Source organism: Carassius carassius, chromosome 16 (assembly GCF_963082965.1).
Source record: "Carassius carassius chromosome 16, fCarCar2.1, whole genome shotgun sequence".
In the NCBI taxonomy this organism is placed as follows: domain Eukaryota; kingdom Metazoa; phylum Chordata; class Actinopteri; order Cypriniformes; family Cyprinidae; genus Carassius; species Carassius carassius.
This window is the reverse complement of record NC_081770.1, coordinates 14,416,898-14,435,045: the sequence shown is the minus strand read 5'-3', so window position 1 is coordinate 14,435,045 and position 18,148 is coordinate 14,416,898. Positions and strand designations below refer to the sequence as shown.

The 18,148-nt window shown below is 40.8% G+C and overlaps 2 protein-coding genes across 2 annotated transcripts in view; one reads left to right on the top strand and one right to left on the bottom strand.

Moving 5' to 3' along the window:
• Positions 1-18,148, bottom strand: part of LOC132159615 (SLAM family member 5-like) — a 193,411-nt gene that overhangs the window by 111,440 nt on the left and 63,823 nt on the right. The gene's annotated exons all lie outside the window — the stretch shown is intronic.
• LOC132159633 (zinc finger protein 239-like) lies at positions 14,504-16,100 on the top strand. Its single transcript, XM_059569207.1, has one exon. It carries the CDS (start codon positions 14,633-14,635, stop codon positions 15,185-15,187), a length of 555 nt encoding a protein of 184 aa, XP_059425190.1. The 5' UTR covers positions 14,504-14,632; the 3' UTR covers positions 15,188-16,100.

The following is an 18,148-nucleotide window of genomic DNA, read 5'->3' as shown; positions in this document are numbered from 1 at the left end:
AGTGCAATGGAAAGAAAGAATTCTCGAGTTTGGGTTGAAAACTATATGGATGTGTTACATACCAGCTTACTGATGCATGAAGGCACTGTGTATATGATGCTTGCAAAATATAATAAGTTTAAAAAATATCTTGAACAGTACTTTAGCTTGAAGATGTTAGGAAGAAATCAGCCAGCAAAATTGCAAAGCAGTGGGTGTTAATGGAGATGATGATTTTGCAATTGTACTGTCTTGATTAATGCTTAATTTGCTATAAACAGATGTACTGTAACCTAAGTAGTAATAATGCTTTTGCTTAAGTACAAAGCTGTAACCCTGTGATTAATGCTATATGGAAAATGTATTGTGTAACTTCACTAACATTAAGAAAACTGCTTACTTGCATGAAATGTACTGTATGTAGTGACTGATTTAGAGTAGAAACACTTATGTATTAGAAATAGTTTTTATGATAATATAGTAGTTAAGGTGTATTTCGCAGATGGTTAAGAGGAAAAAGAAGAGGAAAAGGGCTAAAGCAATGTGACGTAAACAACTGAAAGCCTCGGCAGAGGAGTTGGCAGCACTCCAGGTGATGACATCAGAAGAACCAGCGTTCAACGTCTGTGTATAAAAGACTGAGAGAGAGACTCGACAGACGGATATTGAACAAGCACAGTATCCCTCGACCCTGATACCAGCTGATTATACCTTGATTTTGTAACTTTTCTATTGTACTTTGATATAACTTTTGTTAACTTTAATAAAACTTGTATTTTATTAGTGACAAGTTATGGTCTGCAAGAGTAGTAATTTAAGAGCCGTAAGCAAGAACTGACCACAGGGAAGTCTTCTGAGCAAATTGTAAGTACTTTTGAAATGCTTATAGTTTTGTCCAGAGTCGACTTTCCTTACCTACCTGAGAATAACAAATAAACAGGTAAAAGGTGCATAGATAAAGGAGACACCATAAAACAAAAGCTAAACAGCGTTTCCCTTTGTGTAATAAGTTACAGAACTGTTAAACGCACCGACTTACACTTACCGGTTGTGGTCCATAAACAACGTATTCTCCAGACAAAGAGGGAACTGCTCCATCTTTCGAGAATAATCTTTTTGCGAATCCGGCATTAAACAGATTGAGATTGAGGAAGCTGTCCTCAGCAAAATGTGCTGCACATAGATTTACATGTGGATTATAATTTTCGGGAACCAAGTTAAACAAAAATTGTAACCATTAATCTCCAAGTACAGCGTCCCTGGGAAGCCCAAACAAAGATGATTGGACTCTGAGATGAAAATAACAGCGTTTCGACGACATGGCGACAAACACACTCTTCAAACGCAACTCTTCCTCCTTCTCCGCGCGAACGCAACAAGACCACGCCCCCTTTTTGTGTATTCCTGTGGGCAGAGGTTAGTCAAAAAACAGTTTTAGTGATGTCATTACTGCAGGAAGTAGAGGGATGTAGTCCAAACGGGTCGATTATGCTGATGTCTTTAGATGTAAACTGCCAGTTAAAGCTTATTTTATTGGTGTCATATTGAGGCCAACTATGTGATCACCACTTTTCATTCCAAGATATATATCTTTAAAAAAAATCTATAAAAAAAATTATAGTCTGTGAAAAATCAAGTTTCACATAAAAACAAGATAAAAAAAACAACAACAACAACAATTAACAAAACCTAAAAAACTTTTCTGAAACAAAGTTTCTTCAGATGTTAAAGGTTCTTTATGGAACCATTTAGACAAAAAGGTTTTTCAATGGCATCGTGAAGCACCTTTATTTTTAAGAGTGTGTTTTATTATTCATAGTTTATATTTTGATTATTTTAATTGTGGTACGAATGCATATTTTTCTAAATCTCTTTTCTTTTGTTCATACGGTTGGTAAAAGGATAAAAAATGGAATGAAATGTTTAGATTATTCACACATAAAACAGAAATGAGTCATAACTAAATGTTACATTTTCATAAATTGATAGATAAACTTCTTGTGATATACAAAACATAAATGCTTAAACTGTGTGTAATTCAGTAACTCCTTTATTTTGGATTTTGGCAGATCTGCTTTTCATGCACAGCCATCCAACTTTTGTGAGTCTCCTCCCACAGCAACTCACCAGTGAAGCTCCACCCACAATTCCCTGATGAATGCGGGAATATTCCCACCAGCCTACAAGTGAAGAAGACAGTTCCTGAAAGAACACTGAGAGCATGAGTGATCCAGAACCCTGCAGAATGGAACATGAAGATTCTGAAGAACAAAGAGGTTGGTGTTTAATCTTGATTCTAAATTTATGATGCTAAAGAACATTTATATTATAAAACTTAAAAAAAAATAAAAAAAACACTTTTTATGTACTGGGCACAAACTTTTTTTGCAAAGGATCAGTGAAAGGAGCAAACATTCATATTCATTACAAGATCAATATATCCAATTAAAGTTCCAGAAACACAAATTTATATTATGTTATATTTTCCTTTATGTAAAATCATCAAAACAATCATAATTTTCTGTAACCAATATTATTTCCCTTTACATTTCTGTCTTTGAATTTCTGTTTTGAAATTAAACTTTTATTTTCAATTTAGACCTGATGGAAGAGGACGAGGAGAGTGAAGACCTCAGTGAAGCGGAGCAGAAACAGACTGAAAGCAATTTCTTACAGAGAAGAACAGCAAAAGGGCAAAAAAAGCCCATTTGTCATCTGTGTGGAAATATTTACAGAAACAAACTAAGTCTTAAACTCCACATGATAGTTCACACCGGAGAGAAGCCTTACACGTGTGATCAATGTGGACGGAGTTTCACTCAAAAAAATTCCTTAACGGATCACATGAGAATCCACACCGGAGAGAGGCCTTTTAAATGTAGGAAGTGCAGGAAGAGTTTTGCCTACAAAAAAATTTTAAAAGTTCACTTGAAAGTTCATAGTGGAGTGAAACCATACACATGTGATCAATGTGGGAAGAGTTTCACACAGAAAACGAGCCTTACTGAACACATGAGGATCCACACTGGAGTGAAGCCTTATGTGTGCGATCAGTGTTGGATGAGTTTTGCATATTTAAGGAATTTAAAATCACATCTGATCACTCATTCTGGAGAAAGACCATATAACTGTGATCAGTGTGGAAAAAGCTTTTCTGGTGCAAAATCCCTGAAGGACCACATGAAAGTTCATACAAAGAAGGAACATCACAAGTGTTCTTTGTGTGAAAAGAGTTTTGCTCAGCTGCTACATTTAAAAAATCACCAGAAAAGACACAGCGGTGTGAAGAATCATATGTGCTTTGATTGTGGGAAGACCTTTATTAGAAATGTTGAACTCAGACTGCACCAGAGAATCCACACTGGAGAAAAACCTAACAAATGTTTACACTGTGACAAGACATTCAGTACTTATGGATCTTGTAAAAGACATGAAAGGACACACACTGGAGAGAAGCCATATCACTGCTCTTCATGTGGTAAAAGTTTCACTCAATCATGTTCTCTTCTCCGACATACAAGAAACATATGTCAGAAATCACATTAATGTTCAGGTCCTCCACTTCAAGTGCAATGCTGCGTCCTCATCAAACTTGACACAATTATATGTCGAGCAATAAAACCTCTTCTCCATAAAATCTTCAAGTCTTAACCAGCCACAGTAAGCGACAAGACAAGCAAACATCCAGAGTTGTCAAAGCAAATAAAGTTTACCTTCAAAACCAACAGTTTCAGAATCAGAATGAGCTTTATGTTTGTTTACACATGCAAGGAATTTGTTTTCGTGACAGAAGCTCCGCAGTGCAACAGAATGATGGCGTCAGAACAAAAATCAAATAACAAAAGAATAAAAAATGCAAATAAGTAGGTAGGGAATGACAATATACAAACTGAAAATTGTATGTGCAGGTATATTACAATAGGCAGTTATGTATTCATTTAAGTGTACACTAAGTATGTGTGTTAGATAAATTAGTGTATGTGCATATAAATATAAAAAGTGTTCACCATAGTCTCAAGTATAAGATTTGAGACTATGAGATTAACTCAAATATTGATTATCATCCAATATATATATATATATATATATATATATATATATATATATATATATATATATATATATATATATATATATATATATATATATATATATATATATATATATATATATTTAATGTCATTTTGGTTTATGGTATAAAATTAAATCATTGATTGTCATTATTGATTGTATCAACCTTTCACCTTTTATTGTGTTCTGATTCCATGGAGCTTCGATTTGTTATGAGATGAAAAAAATGTGCTCCTGTGTTCGTTTCAAGCCTAGAGACAGAGAAGCTCCTACAGTTATTGCAAATTGGTCAGAAGTTAATTAATAAAGCAGGAAAATGAAAACTTATCTTCTTGTATTGTCTATTATTTTACCGGACTGGCAGACTTCACTAAACTCTTCATCAAAGTTTCACAGTTCTCAGTTCACGCTTACATATAATTAGCTGAGGTATGGTATGCGTATTTGGCGTGCTGTCTGGGGAAGGGCTCCGAGCTCGGGAATGGCCCGAACCTAGAGTACCCCCCAAAAAAGCAAATATACAAGAGGACAGCCCCAAAAAGCACAGAGTACTGGCGGGGGCTGATTTGGTTTCCTGAGAAGTCGTCTCATTGACAGGCTGGAAGGGCCTACGTACTCCAGAGGGAGCGACTTGGGCATTGGGAGAGTAGGCCCTACCGGCTGCAGCTAGTGAACTACGTAGTTGTTGGCGCCCGGTCGGTAGGGCTTGAGCCGGTGCTCAACTGGAGCTTGTGGCGTTGGAATGGTGAGCCCTACCGACCGATGACTTTTTTTTTTTTTGCAGGATTTGGCGAGAGGACGAGACTCGTAGCATCGGACGGTTAAGCCTCGCCTACCGTCAAATGGAAAGGTAAGTTGCGTGGCCGAGAGACTGTTACCGACGTCCGAAGGGAGCACACGCATCGAACGGGTAAGCCTCGTCGACCGTAGAGTGGAAACGTAAAGGAAGTCTGTCCAGGAGGCTCTCGCCAGCCTCCGAAGGGAGCACGCGCATCGAACGGGTAAGCCTCGCTGACCATAGAAAAGGAAAAGGTAAGGTTGTCTAACCGGGAGGCTCTCGCCGGCGTCCGAAGGGAGCACATGCATCGAACGGGTAAGCCTCTCCGGATGTGGGACAGAAAAGGTAACGATAGGTGGCCATGAGGTTCTTGCCAGCATCCAACGGGGACTTCCTGTTCCCCCAAAACAACTGGGTGAGCCTCGCAGGCCGTAGGATGGAAAAGGTAAGTTTGTGTGGTCGTTAGGCTGTTGTCGGCGTCTTATGGGAGTTTTCTACTCACGGCAAGAGACGGGTAAGCCTTGACGACTGTAGGAAGGAGAGAGGGTTTATTTGTGTGTTTGGTACCTGCGGCATCGAGCGGCTTGCTTGTAGGTTTTGTAACCTAAACCACGTGGAATGGTCGTGGTTGGCTGGCCAGGAGGCTCTCGCCAGCATCCGATGGGAGCACTCGCATCGAACGGGTGAGCCTCGCTGGCCAAGGATGGAAATGGTCAGGTTGTCTAGCCAGGAGGCTCTGACCGACGTCCGATAGGAGCTTAGCTCCAGGAATCGAACGGGTAAACCTCTCTGGCTGAAGGACGGAAAAGGTTGTCCAGCCGGGAGTCTCTTACCTTCGGCCGACAGGAGCTTAGCTCCCGGAATCGAACGGTTAAGCCTCGCTGGCCAAAGGACGGAAAAGGTAAGGTTGTCTAGCCGGGAAGCTCTCACCTATGGGAGCCTATCCAATGGGAGCCTTGACTCCATGCATTGGATGGGTAAACCTCTCCGTACGTAAGACAGAATGGCAAAAGGGTAGCCGGGGGCTTTAACCTACGTCCGAAGGGAGTGTGAGCTCCTGGCAACGAACGGGTAAGACTTGCTGGCCGCAGAATGGAAAAGGTGAGGTTGTCTGGCCAGGAGGCTCTCGTCAGCATCCGATGGGAGCTCGAGCTCCTGGCATCGAAGAGAGAAGCCTTGCCGGCCATAGGATAGAAAAAGGTAAGGTTATCTGGCCGGGAGGCTATGGCTGGCATCCGGTGTTTTTATTTTTGTTTTTTTGGGTTAATCGGGATTTTTAATCGGGTATGCTTCGCTGGTGGTCGGATGGAAAGTCCAAGATTGCTTAAGCGGGAAAGCATCTGACAGGAGTTTAATACTCACGATGTCATACGAGTAAGCTTTGCTGATAGTTGAACGGAGAAAGCAAAGGTTGGCTCAACCGGGAGCACTCTTGCAGCGCCTGACTATACTAAGGAGATACTAAGGAGGATTTGGTTGTCTACGAGGGTAGACGCTGTGAGGCTTACTTGAATAATTGTTTAGCAAATCCAATAAGCTGCTTCCGATAATGAGTCCGAAAAATCTTGGTGCAGTCATTGTATTCGAAATTAAGCGTGCAAAAATAAATTGGATTTCCTGTGCCAGTGTACCCCAAATAGGTGCCATGTATCGGCGATGTGGTCGTTGTCGAATTGTCATATTGTCAGCACATGAGATTGATGGTACATATCAACGATGTAATCGTGCATGGGTGGAGTAAGAGAAAGATTCTTTATACTTGTCTGAGCTTACTATTTGCCATCTTAACCATGCAGGTGCACGAAAGAGCCTATGGAATCACCAATAATCGAAAAATATATAATATATATATATATATTTTTCGGACGTACTGATAAACTGGCATTAAATATAAAATACTATATTTAAAACTGCTAGTTCATGTAGTCGGCACTACTGTCATCTAGCTTGTCCTGTGAATTTATTTATATATATATATATATATATATATATTTTTTTTTTTTAAACGATAGTAGATTCCATTTATAATATGGACATAAACAAATGCCTTAAATATAAGGTATTCAAAAACCGGTAAGTTCATATATTTGGAGTGAGTTCGGTTGAAATTATGACTTGGTCATACGCGCTCCGGACCACATGCCTCATGATGGGACCGACGCGCCGCCCCTGAGACCAGAATGAGGTGCATTCTAATGTAACTGTGGCATTAAACTCCGTTAGTGAGAGCTCCTTTAAAATACGGCACGTATCGGATTTACCTGTTAAAGTACGATGGAATACCTTATATCTGCAAACGATGCATGTCTATTTGTGGATGGAGACTTCTTTGCCACCTACAGGCTCACATCATCCTTTGAGAGCACGGGCGAGCGTGAAGTGCAGTGCTGAGATGGGATAACGGAGCGGTTTGATAGCCGAATTATGGTAGGCCACCTAATAATTATAATAAAAAACGTTGATTGGAGAATGGGCCTAATATCGTCTTGGCTATTGTCGATACATGATGCTATCACCGCAACCTAGGACGCATGGCATACCTATAAGCGGAGGTGATGTGTGTGTTTTTTTTTTTTTTTCATGTGAACAGATGCTGCTGCAGCAGTGGGGAGATACGGGAAAGGCTCCTGCAGGAGCAGACACTGCTGCGGAAGTGAGGAGGTATAGGAAAGGCTCCTGCGGGAGCAGACACTGCTGCGGTAGTAAGGAGGTACAGGAAAGGCTCCTTCGGGAGCAGACACTGCTGCGGCAGTGGGGGGGTATAGGAAAGGCTCCTGCGGGAGCAGACACTGCTGCGGTAGTAAGGAGGTACAGGAAAGGCTCCTGCGGGAGCAGACACTGCTGTGGCAGTGGGAAGGTATAGGAAAGGCTCCTGCGGGAGCAGACACTGCTGTGGCAGTGAGGAGGTATAGAAAAGGCTTCTGCGGGAGCAGTCACTGCTGCGGTAGTGGGGAGGTATAGGAAAGGCTCCTGCGGGAGCAGACACTACTGCGGCAGTGGGGAGGTATAGGAAAGGCTCCTGCAGGAGCAGACACTGCTGCGGTAGTAAGGAGGTACAGGAAAGGCTCCTGCGGGAGCAGACACTGCTGCGGCAGTGGGGAGGTATAGGAAAGGCTCCTGCGGGAGCAGACACTGCTGCGGCAGTGGGGAGGTATAGGAAAGGCTCCTGCGGGAGCAGACACTGCTGCGGCAGTGGGGAGATATGGGAAAGGCTCCTGCGGGAGCAGATACTGCTGCGGCAGTGAGGAGGTACGTGCAAGGCTACTTGCTTCGGATGCTGTAGATGTTGGCTGTGGGAAGCGTAAAAAGGGTTAGTAACATTTAATGGGGCAAGCTAAAAATGAATGGGTAGCCTACTGTGTCACCAGCTCAGCAATTGGTTGCCTGATTTGACAATTCCTCAAGCCTTGTCCACATTATTATGTTCCTGTTGGAAAACCATCTTCCTCTCATTTGGCCTCGGGGCTCTTTAGACGGTCTTCCGAGCGGATACGTTTGGAACGCTGTTTTCATGTTGTAGTATGGACTGTGGAAACAGAGGCTTTTGGAAGCGATGAAGCATGTTTACTCTTGTAAGACTAAGTTTAGTCTTGTTTAGACGTTGTACCGAGAGACATGGTTACAGCAGTAACGTTAATAGCAGTTATGTGCTATTCGCTTCCAAGTGGTTTTTAAAGATATTTACTTCTCCAGTGTTGTGACGTATTTCCGAGAGAAACGGAATAATAAATGAGGAAAATAGTGGGCGTGGCTTATTTTCCAACTAGCACCTGATTGGATCTAGATCAGTAGGTGTTTAATTAAAAAAATGGAGGCAGATCTAAACGCAAGTTTACAATCGGTTGTTGAGGATTACTCGCCACCTGAATCACTGCAATTTAGTTTTCAGCAGGAGGAGGAGGAAGATGAAAAACAGGAACACACGGAGGATCATTTACAAAAATGCACCTCCTCGCCATCTCTCCTTTCACGCGCTGTCAATGCTCGCAAACACACAGGCAGCCTGTCTACTGTCAGTGTCAGTTGGAGGGGCGTGGTTACGGATTAAGCAGACACCAAATTCCTCAAGCCTACGTCATTAGTGAAGGTCCTCCAATGCAGAGGGGAGGGGCATTTTCAGATTTTGATTAAAGATTATGAAGCCAAAATTATTATTATTTTTTTTTTGTGGATTGGCTCACATGGACGAATTGTTCAGCACAAAACGATCAATTTAGGCGAACAAAGTAAATATAGTCAATTTTGATTTCATGTGGACTTCAAAAGGCGACAGTTATTTTACTAACACTTGCTATCCTGCGTCGAAACACTAGGGCAGATGCGTTTTAGATGAATTTTGAGTGATCACACTGGTGAATGGTGAAATAGGTCCCTAAATGATTTGGTCCTACCAGAAAACTTGCATGGAAATTAAAATTTAAAATTAAATTAAGCATTTAGCAGAGGCTTAGCAGAGATGCTTTTATCCAGAGACTTACAAGCATTTTTTTTTTTTTTTTTCATGGAACTTGCCTTTGCTTCGTGGTTAAAAGTGGCATCATCATCCGACGGAATGTTTGTATCTGTAGTCCAAATCTATGCGCAATCCACACTCCAGATCAGCAGGTGGCGGTAATGCACCTTTACGCTGGTTTGCCAAAACCGCCATAAAACACTAGCAGAAGAATACGGAACTGCGTCATGACGTCGTTTAACAAACTTTAGCCGCGAACCTGCTTTTAGATGCAACATTTTGGATGCCAACTGCCGTAAAAATCCAATGAAGAAGAAGAAGAACCTGTTTTTAGCATCTTCGCCTGAAAATGTATTGGTTAACGTCGCGTGGTCAGCTGTCACGATGACGCTTAATGCTGCTCAACGGCCGTGTTTGGCTGGGTAGAAATGATCTCGGGTCTGGCAAAAGCAGCAGGTCTTATAAATCCCCTGTGTAGCTCTCGTTGTTGGTACGAAAATTGGCCTTCAGAATTGACAAAGTCACGTTTTTGAGTTAATTCGAGTTATAAAGTCTGAATTAGGAGATGTAAACTTACATTAGCAATTTAAAAAAAGTCAGAACTGTGAGATAAATGTTATGTAAAAATGTTAATAGTAATAGGCTTTTAAAGATATTTCATAGAATATTTCGTAGAATAGGCCATCCACAGCAGTTTTCATCCATAGTATAGACAGTATTCTATAAAAACAATTAGCATTTTTGATTTTGACATCAAAAGGCAAATCTTTTTTTTCTTTTATTCCATTGATTTTACTGTTTACCTCCACTTACACGGATACCTTGACAAAGGCGTTGTGCCGAGACGGTGGTAAAATAAAGGATCACCTGCAAGTGAGTGTGCAGTTTTATGCCTCTCATGCAACTTTGATGTCTTTTGATCGACACCTCGTATGGTGTGCGTGTGCTTAATCATTTCATTAAAGGTGCTATGTGTAAGTTTTTGACTCTGCTAAACCATAAGAATACTATAATATGTTTGCAGATATTTAAGAAACATGCTAAGTTAACATACTTGTTCATCTGAAAAACAATGCTACAATCAGTTATTTCGGATCAGAATGTAGTCTTAGTTTTGGTTTATGAAACTCGCTATTCTATATCTATGTGAGTAAAAAATAAAAACTTAAAATATAGAAAATGCTAATAAACATCTGAAACCAGCTCAACTGATACAACTCTTTAAATTCATGTTGGATGCTGAAAAGCCACATTCCGATGCATCTAAATTAGACAAGCCTTAAAAAACAACAACCTTGAAACCATGGTACTTGTGCAAAATTTTAAATAAAATATGTTGAATGAATGTGAACATTTCTTTGTTCGGTAAGAAGCCGCATCTGGATCCCTGTAATTGAACTTAGAAAGATATTTCGCTCAGATGTTATACACCTCAGGATGGATATTACTCTAAACTTTAGTTTGGCAAAAAGTAATCGTAATCTATCATCTGGTTTAGTTGTATTTTAAAACCCCAGCTTTTAGCGTTTTGACCATGGCCAAAAGTGCTGACCTGGACTGTTGACCTTCTGAATGATGTCATTGCGTGTGTGTGTGTGTGTGTGTGTGTGTGTGTGTGTGTGTGTGTGTGTGTGAGGATCTGTTTGGAGTTGTGGCTTTCCTCATTTCTTAAATACATTCTTAGCAACATCCATATTTGTCAAACATGATTCTTTTGTAATATATTTTGGCTTTATATTTTCTGGGAATTTAATTGAAATGGAATCTTTGTAGAAAGAATTAACTTATAAAGAATCAAAACCTTTTTATTTTATTTGATAATTTTTTTTTTAATCACTGTGTAAAGATCTACCGCTTAGCGCTCTGAAAGACATAAGGCTTTTTTTCATATTTATTGTAACTTAAAACTGTTTAAGAGCCATGCTTATTTTTATATTGTTTTCTATATATAGTCAAATATTCTATTTATTACCATCTTCTTTACATCAGAAATAAGTTATTTTATACATCTGCTTGAATGGTCTGTGTGTGCGTGTGTGCATGTGCACATGTTGTTCTACACTGGTGGGGACTTAGACCTGAATACACACCAACTCATGGTGATCTGTGTCACCGTGGAGACATAATTCAGATCACCATGGTTACAGAAGCTTATTAATCGTAGAGAATAAATTTTTTGAGATTGTAAAAATGCAGAAAGTTTTCTGCAAGGGGTAGGTTTAGGTGTAGGGTTGGTGTAAAAAAAATCAGTTTGTACTGTATAAAAAACATTACCCCTGTGGGGAGTCCCCACATGGATAGCAAACTCAGACTGTGTTTGTGACATCTAATGAATAGCACCAAGCAACTTACAAGCAGGGGAATGGGCAGACATATCTCTGATATTTTTATCTATATTGGAACCATATGGGTTATTGTATATCCCTGAAAGTAAAAATGAAAAAGTCATGTCTGCTCAGAAATCTCTCTCGCATCCTAAGGTCACGTAACGGTGCCCCTGGGGTCACAAATATCAGCTCAGCTTCAGACAGACACAGGAGACTTATGGTTACATATGTGTGGGAGGCTTCTTTAAGCAACTAGAGGCTTCTCTAAGTACTTGAACAGCTGCCGGCAATTTTTTAAAGCAATTTCGACAACCTTGACAGTCTCTCTCAATCCTGAGGCTGGCATGTCTGACCAACATCCAGTGGTCACAGACACACAAAGACCTTCTGAGTTAAAGTAACCAGAGATTGTGTTACATACATTTCCCAAATCTGGACTTAAACAAGCAGGGCCTATTGTCTGCCTGAGTGTGCACGCATGTGTGTGTGTGTGTGTGTGTGTGTGTGTGTGTGTGAGAGACCCCTGGTTCCTATAGTCTGGTATAGTCTCCCTGAGTGTGTGTGTGTGTGTGTGTGTACTGTACAGTATGTTTACACAGAGAGAGAGATTATTTTATTGTATTATCTTCTCATTTATTGATCCTTTTAGTGATTAAAATATATTTAACATATCTAAATGCACTATATACACATTATGCTTTGATTTATTTTACTTATTTTTTGATATTGTCCTAAATCCAATATTTGGAATTGATTGGGCTGTGGTAACACATTCACAACAAACACGTGATATAAGTGAAGTTCATCAGCTGTCTTATGTCACATGCTGATATGGCTGGCCCATTGCCATTAGGAGCAAACTGATGAATTGACCAGTTATGTCTGGTTATGTCTTTCATCCAATGTCATTGTCTATTTTATTTATATATCACTATTAAACACAACCATGGGCTGCTGGGCCAGCGTTGGAACAAAACAAAGTGAAAAGATTCTCTACCCGGCCCTCCTCCGGGGGAAGGAGTGGTGAGTCACCAGCTCCCCACAGTCTCCTCTATCTCCAGGGCGCCTGTCCCAGGGCCTCTTGCACCTGTGCTTACCACTGGGTTTGGCGGGGGCCTGGACGGGCTGGGTACCCTGCCTGCGACCGGCTCCACGACGCTGCTTGTGCTGCTGCTGTGTGGGAGCGGGGGCCGCCGCAGGGGGGCACCCATGTCGACGAGCAGGCGAGGGGCTGCAGTCCGGGTGGAAGGAGCAGTTTTCCTCCGGCACAGGATGCCTCAGTCTGCTACTGTGCTGTCGAGAACTGCTGGGCAAAGCTCTCGACAGCGTCGCCGAAAGGCCGGTCCGTGACACGGGAGCATTCAGGAACTAAACTTTATAATGCTCCTTCATGTCAACCAAACACAGCCAGAGGTGGCGGTCCTGGACCACTTGCATGGACAGCGCATGACCCAGAGACTGTGTGGTCACCTTCGTCATGAATGTAATATAAATGGATTAAATATAAATTAACCCTTTTTTGTTGCTTTTTAGATCTGGTGAAAGGGAAAAAAGAGAGTGAATAACTGAGTGAAACAGAAGAGAAACAACATCATGTAATACATGGAGAAAGTAACTTTTACCGAAAAGAGGCAAAATATCTTTCACCTGCCATCAGCGTGGAATGAGATTCTCAGTCTTGACTGTCACATGAGAGTTCACAATGAAGAGAAGCCACACACACGTGGTCAATGTGGAAAGAGTTTATCTCAAAAAGGAGCTTTTCAATCTGCGTTCTCATTCTGAAGATAAGCCATATAACTGTGATCAGTGTGGCAAAAACGTTTCTTATTCAGATTCCCTGAAAAACGCCACCTGAAAGTTCACACACAGGAGAAGTCTTATATGGGTTCTTTATATGAAAAGAGTTTACCGTGTGTGAGTGCTTTTAAATTACACCAGAAAAGACAGCAGTGTGAAAGATTATATCTGCTTTGAATGTGGAAAGTCCTTTAGTGCAGTCGATAAACTGAAACAGAACCAGATAATCCACAGTGTAGAAAAACATTACAGATTTTTCATATCACGGTTATTGTGGCCATAAGAATTCACGATGTCGATATATCGTGATATCTATAGAAACCTTGGGGTGTGGAAGATATCAGTCAAATTATTTTTTACTTTGTTAATTGAGTTTTTTTTTTTCACCCAACAAGCATAATATTGATACTGATAAACGCGGGGCACAAGACTCTGGCTTTCTCCGTCTTCTTTGAAGCTCTTATGAAATAACAAGAGAGAAAATACTGTTAAGTTCAACAGTATGATGAATAAATATAAATGGTAACACTTTACAATAAGATGCCATTTGTTAACATTAATGTATCAATGAACATGAATGAACAATGAACAATACATTTATTACACAATTTATTAATCTTTGTTAATGTTAATAAAAATCGAGTTATTCAATGTTCATGTTCATAGTACATTAATGTTTACAAACACAACTTGTGATTTTAACAATGCATTAGTAAATGCTGAAATTAACATGAACTAAGATTAATAAATGCTTGGAAATATTGTTCATTATTATTTATGTTATTTATATATGTTAACTAATGTAATTAACTAATGTTAACTAATGAACCTTATTGAAGAATGACCACAGATGAGGCATTAAGTGCATGGCACTGTGACCAACTTAAATATTGGAAACAAATATTGGTAAACCCAAATAACGGCCAATCAATCATATGAATGCATCAAAATAATTGTTGTTTAGCAATTCACAGCTTCTGCTGTTACGTAAGGGTTTAATTTTATATTCTTTCCCTGCACATTTCTCACTTTTTTGTTAAAAAAATATTAAACCTGTCTTACTTTCATTTTAGACCTAATGGAAGAGGATGAAGAGAATGGAGAACTGAATGAATTGAGTTCCTCACAGAGTGAAAGTACTTTGTTGAAAAGAAGTGCCAAGACATCTTTCACCTGCCCTCAGTGTGGAAAGAGTTTTGCATACAAAAAAGTCTTAAAGTTCACATGAAAATCCACACTGGAGAGAAACCCTACACATGTGATCAGTGCGGGAAGAGTTTCAGTAAGGCGAACAGCTTCAAATTACACCTGCGTTATCATTCTGGAAAAAGACCCTATACCTGTGATCAATGCGGTAAAGATTTTTTCAGGACAGATGCCCTGAAGAACCACCGGAAAGTTCATACACAGGAGAAGCCTCACATTTGTTCTTTGTGTGGAAAGAGTTTTACTGAGCTGGCTGCTTTAAAAAAACACCAGAAAAGACACAGCGGTGTGAAGAATCATATGTGCTTTGATTGTGGGAATGTATTTTTTGATAGTGCTCAACTGAGACGGCACCAGAGAACTCACACTGGAGAAAAACCTTACAAGTGTTCACACTGTGACAAGAGTTTCAGTCAGTCAGAACATCTGAAAACACACGAGAGGGTCCACACTGGAGAGAAGCCGTACCCATGTGATCAGTGCGGGAAGAGTTTTGCCCGAAAAGGACACCTTAAGGGTCACATAAAAAACACACACTCGAAAGAAGCCGTATCATTGCACTCATCGTTGTAGCATCAGCAGATCTTAAACAGATTCTTAAGATTCTAATCCCACAATAGGCACGTCTCTGCTTCCTAACCAGCTGAACTCCAAAATTAACACTAAAACTCTTTTATCATTGGTAACATGATGTGACCTCCATATTGGATACAGAAATTGATTTTGTTTGCTAACACTTGAGCCACTGTGTTTGTGGTTTTGGGAAAACGTCAAAACTTAGGCCTTCCCTTGTTACTGGGTTGCAGATAAATGAAATCAAATTTAGATAATCTTATAGCCATGGTTAGATTTGACTTATTTACAATATTTCAATAAGATTAATTTAATTTGTAAATCATGTTAACATTTCTCATTGAAGAGTTTTGCACAAGTAGAAGAGAAATAAGTTCTTTTCTCACGAGTTTGATCATTATTCCTTTAATTTTCAATTCTTAATAAGTCTTGCTATTCGTCACCTTCTGTTTTTCTCTGTTCACAGCACTACTACTTTCAACTTCTTTCCCTCTTTCTATATTCTGATCATTCTTCAGCAACTTTCTTTCTTCTTTTAAATCAATGCTGAATCATCATGAGATTAAAGGCCATGCCTGGCCATTGTAATATAATATATTATAAGGTTGTTATAATAAAAATTACATTACATTACATTAAAAATAGTATAAATTTAAAATATTTTTTGTTACTGGTCCCTGTAGGTCCTCTTGAGCAGCTTGTTTAGAATGACTGGTTATCTTCTCTCTGATCTTTCTGAAGATATACTCTTGATTTGGTCCTTGGGCTACAGCAGTCCTGACATGCATTGTGTGCATAGCAGCAGGCCAAACTGGAAACCAGCTAGAGGTTTTGCTGCTGTGAACATTCAATGAACTGCAAGCACATATTGAAAGCATGGGTCAAATAATTGCTCAATCTGAAGATTTGTGGAATTGGACACAATTTTCCAGTGTTCCACGGCTTTTAAGGGCTATCCGGTCCCTGTACGACCGGAGCAGGAGCTTGGTTCATATTGCCAGCAGTAAGTCAGACTTGTTCCCGGTGCGTGTTGGACTCCGTCAGGGCTGCCCTTTGTCGCCGGTTCTGTTCATGATTTTTATGGACAGAATTTCTAGGCACAGCCAGGGGCCGGAGGGGGTCAGGTTTGGTGACAACACGATTTCGTCTCTGCTTTTTGCGGATGATGTTGTCGTGTTGGCCTCATCAAGCCAGGACCTTCAGCATGCACTGGGACGGTTTGCAGCCGAGTGTGAAGCAGCTGGGATGAGAATCAGCACCTCCAAATCCGAGGCCATGGTCCTCAGTCGGAAAAGGGTGGCTTGCCCACTTCAGGTTGGTGGAGAGTTCCTGCCTCAAGTGGAGGAGTTTAAGTATCTTGGGGTCTTGTTCACGAGTGAAGGAAGGATGGAATGGGAGATTGACAGACGGATCGGTGCAGCTTCTGCAGTAATGCGGTCGATGTACCGGTCTGTCGTGGTGAGGAAAGAGCTGAGCCGCAAGGCAAAGCTCTCGATTTACCGGTCAATCTACGTTCCTACTCTCACCTATGGTCATGAGCTTTGGGTCATGACCGAAAGGACAAGATCCCGGATACAGGCGGCCGAAATGAGCTTTCTCCGCAGGGTGGCTGGGCGCTCCCTTAGAGATAGGGTGAGAAGCTCAGTCACCCGGGAGGAGCTCAGAGTAGAGCCGCTGCTCCTCCACATCGAGAGGGGTCAGCTGAGGTGGCTCGGGCATCTGTTCAGGATGCCTCCTGGACGCCTTCCCGGGAAGGTGTTCCGGGCGCGTCCCACTGGGAGGAGACCACGGGGAAGACCTAGGACACGCTGGAGAGACTATGTCTCCCGGCTGGCCTGGGAACGCCTCGGTGTCCCCCCAGAAGAGCTGGAGGAAGTGTCTAGGGAGAGGGAAGTCTGGGGTTCTCTGCTTAGACTGCTGCCCCCGCGACCCGGCCCCGGATAAGCGGAAGAAGATGGATGGATGGATGGATGGATGGATGGACACAATTTTCTTTTGTTTCTGAGCTGGGATGTCACTAAAATAATGCCATACATTCTTTTGAGAATCTATCTGAGTGTGAGAAAGGTTGGGGGTTGGGCAAACCCAGAGCACATGCAAATGCAAAGTACACATGTTGTTTTAGATTTATGGTCTCTTCATGTTTTTGTTTGTCTGCCTAAAGACAAACACTGAGAATCATACAACTGTGTAGTAAGTTTTGCAAAACCTAAAATAAAACTAAGCTATAAGCAATATTGGTTAAGACTGCACTTTGAACAGTGTTGTTGAAATTTTACAGAGATTTTACTACTGTTGAGTGATTTTCAATACATTTAATTTGATTGATTTGACTAATTCTCCCTCAGGAGAAGTTGCGGATGTCCTCTGAATGGGTTTCCTTGGTTACAAGCCTCTAAATAGCTTCAAAATTATTATTATTTGCGTTACAGTTTTAGATTGTGAATTTTACTCACAGTCACTGGGTCTTCTGCATGGCAGCAGTTGTTCTCTGGGACTGAGCTTTTTTTTTTTTTTTGCCAGATTAGAGTTTCCTTTGAGATTCTCTCATTTTTTATTTCATTGCACGGTTTTGCCCAACCTCACTTTCATAAATGACAGATTCTAGTGAGAATTATCTTTTTAGTTTCTCCAGTCATAATTTCTCTTAAATTCTTTGCACATAAATGTGTACTTTTCAAATGTTGCAAAGTTATCAAAGTAAAGCCAATAAACCACAGTGACAGGAAATTATTAATATCAGAATTTAGGTTGCAATTTGCAGCCCTCTATTGAGTACCAGAGAAGCTCAAACTTCTTTCTGGAGCACATTTGAATGTTGTGCTGAAAAGACCCTCACCAACAGGAGATGGGAGATCACAGAGGGAAGGTCAACAACTGTAAAAATCCACCCGCTGGCCCAAAGAGTGGAATACAGCGGCCTGGTTGAAGGTTTAATGTGTATTCGATCTTTTACTTGCG

Coding starts and splice junctions, on each gene's coding strand:
- LOC132159633 (XM_059569207.1), top strand. CDS start 14,633: ATGAAAATCCACACTGGAGAGAAACCCTACACATGTGATCAGTGCGGG.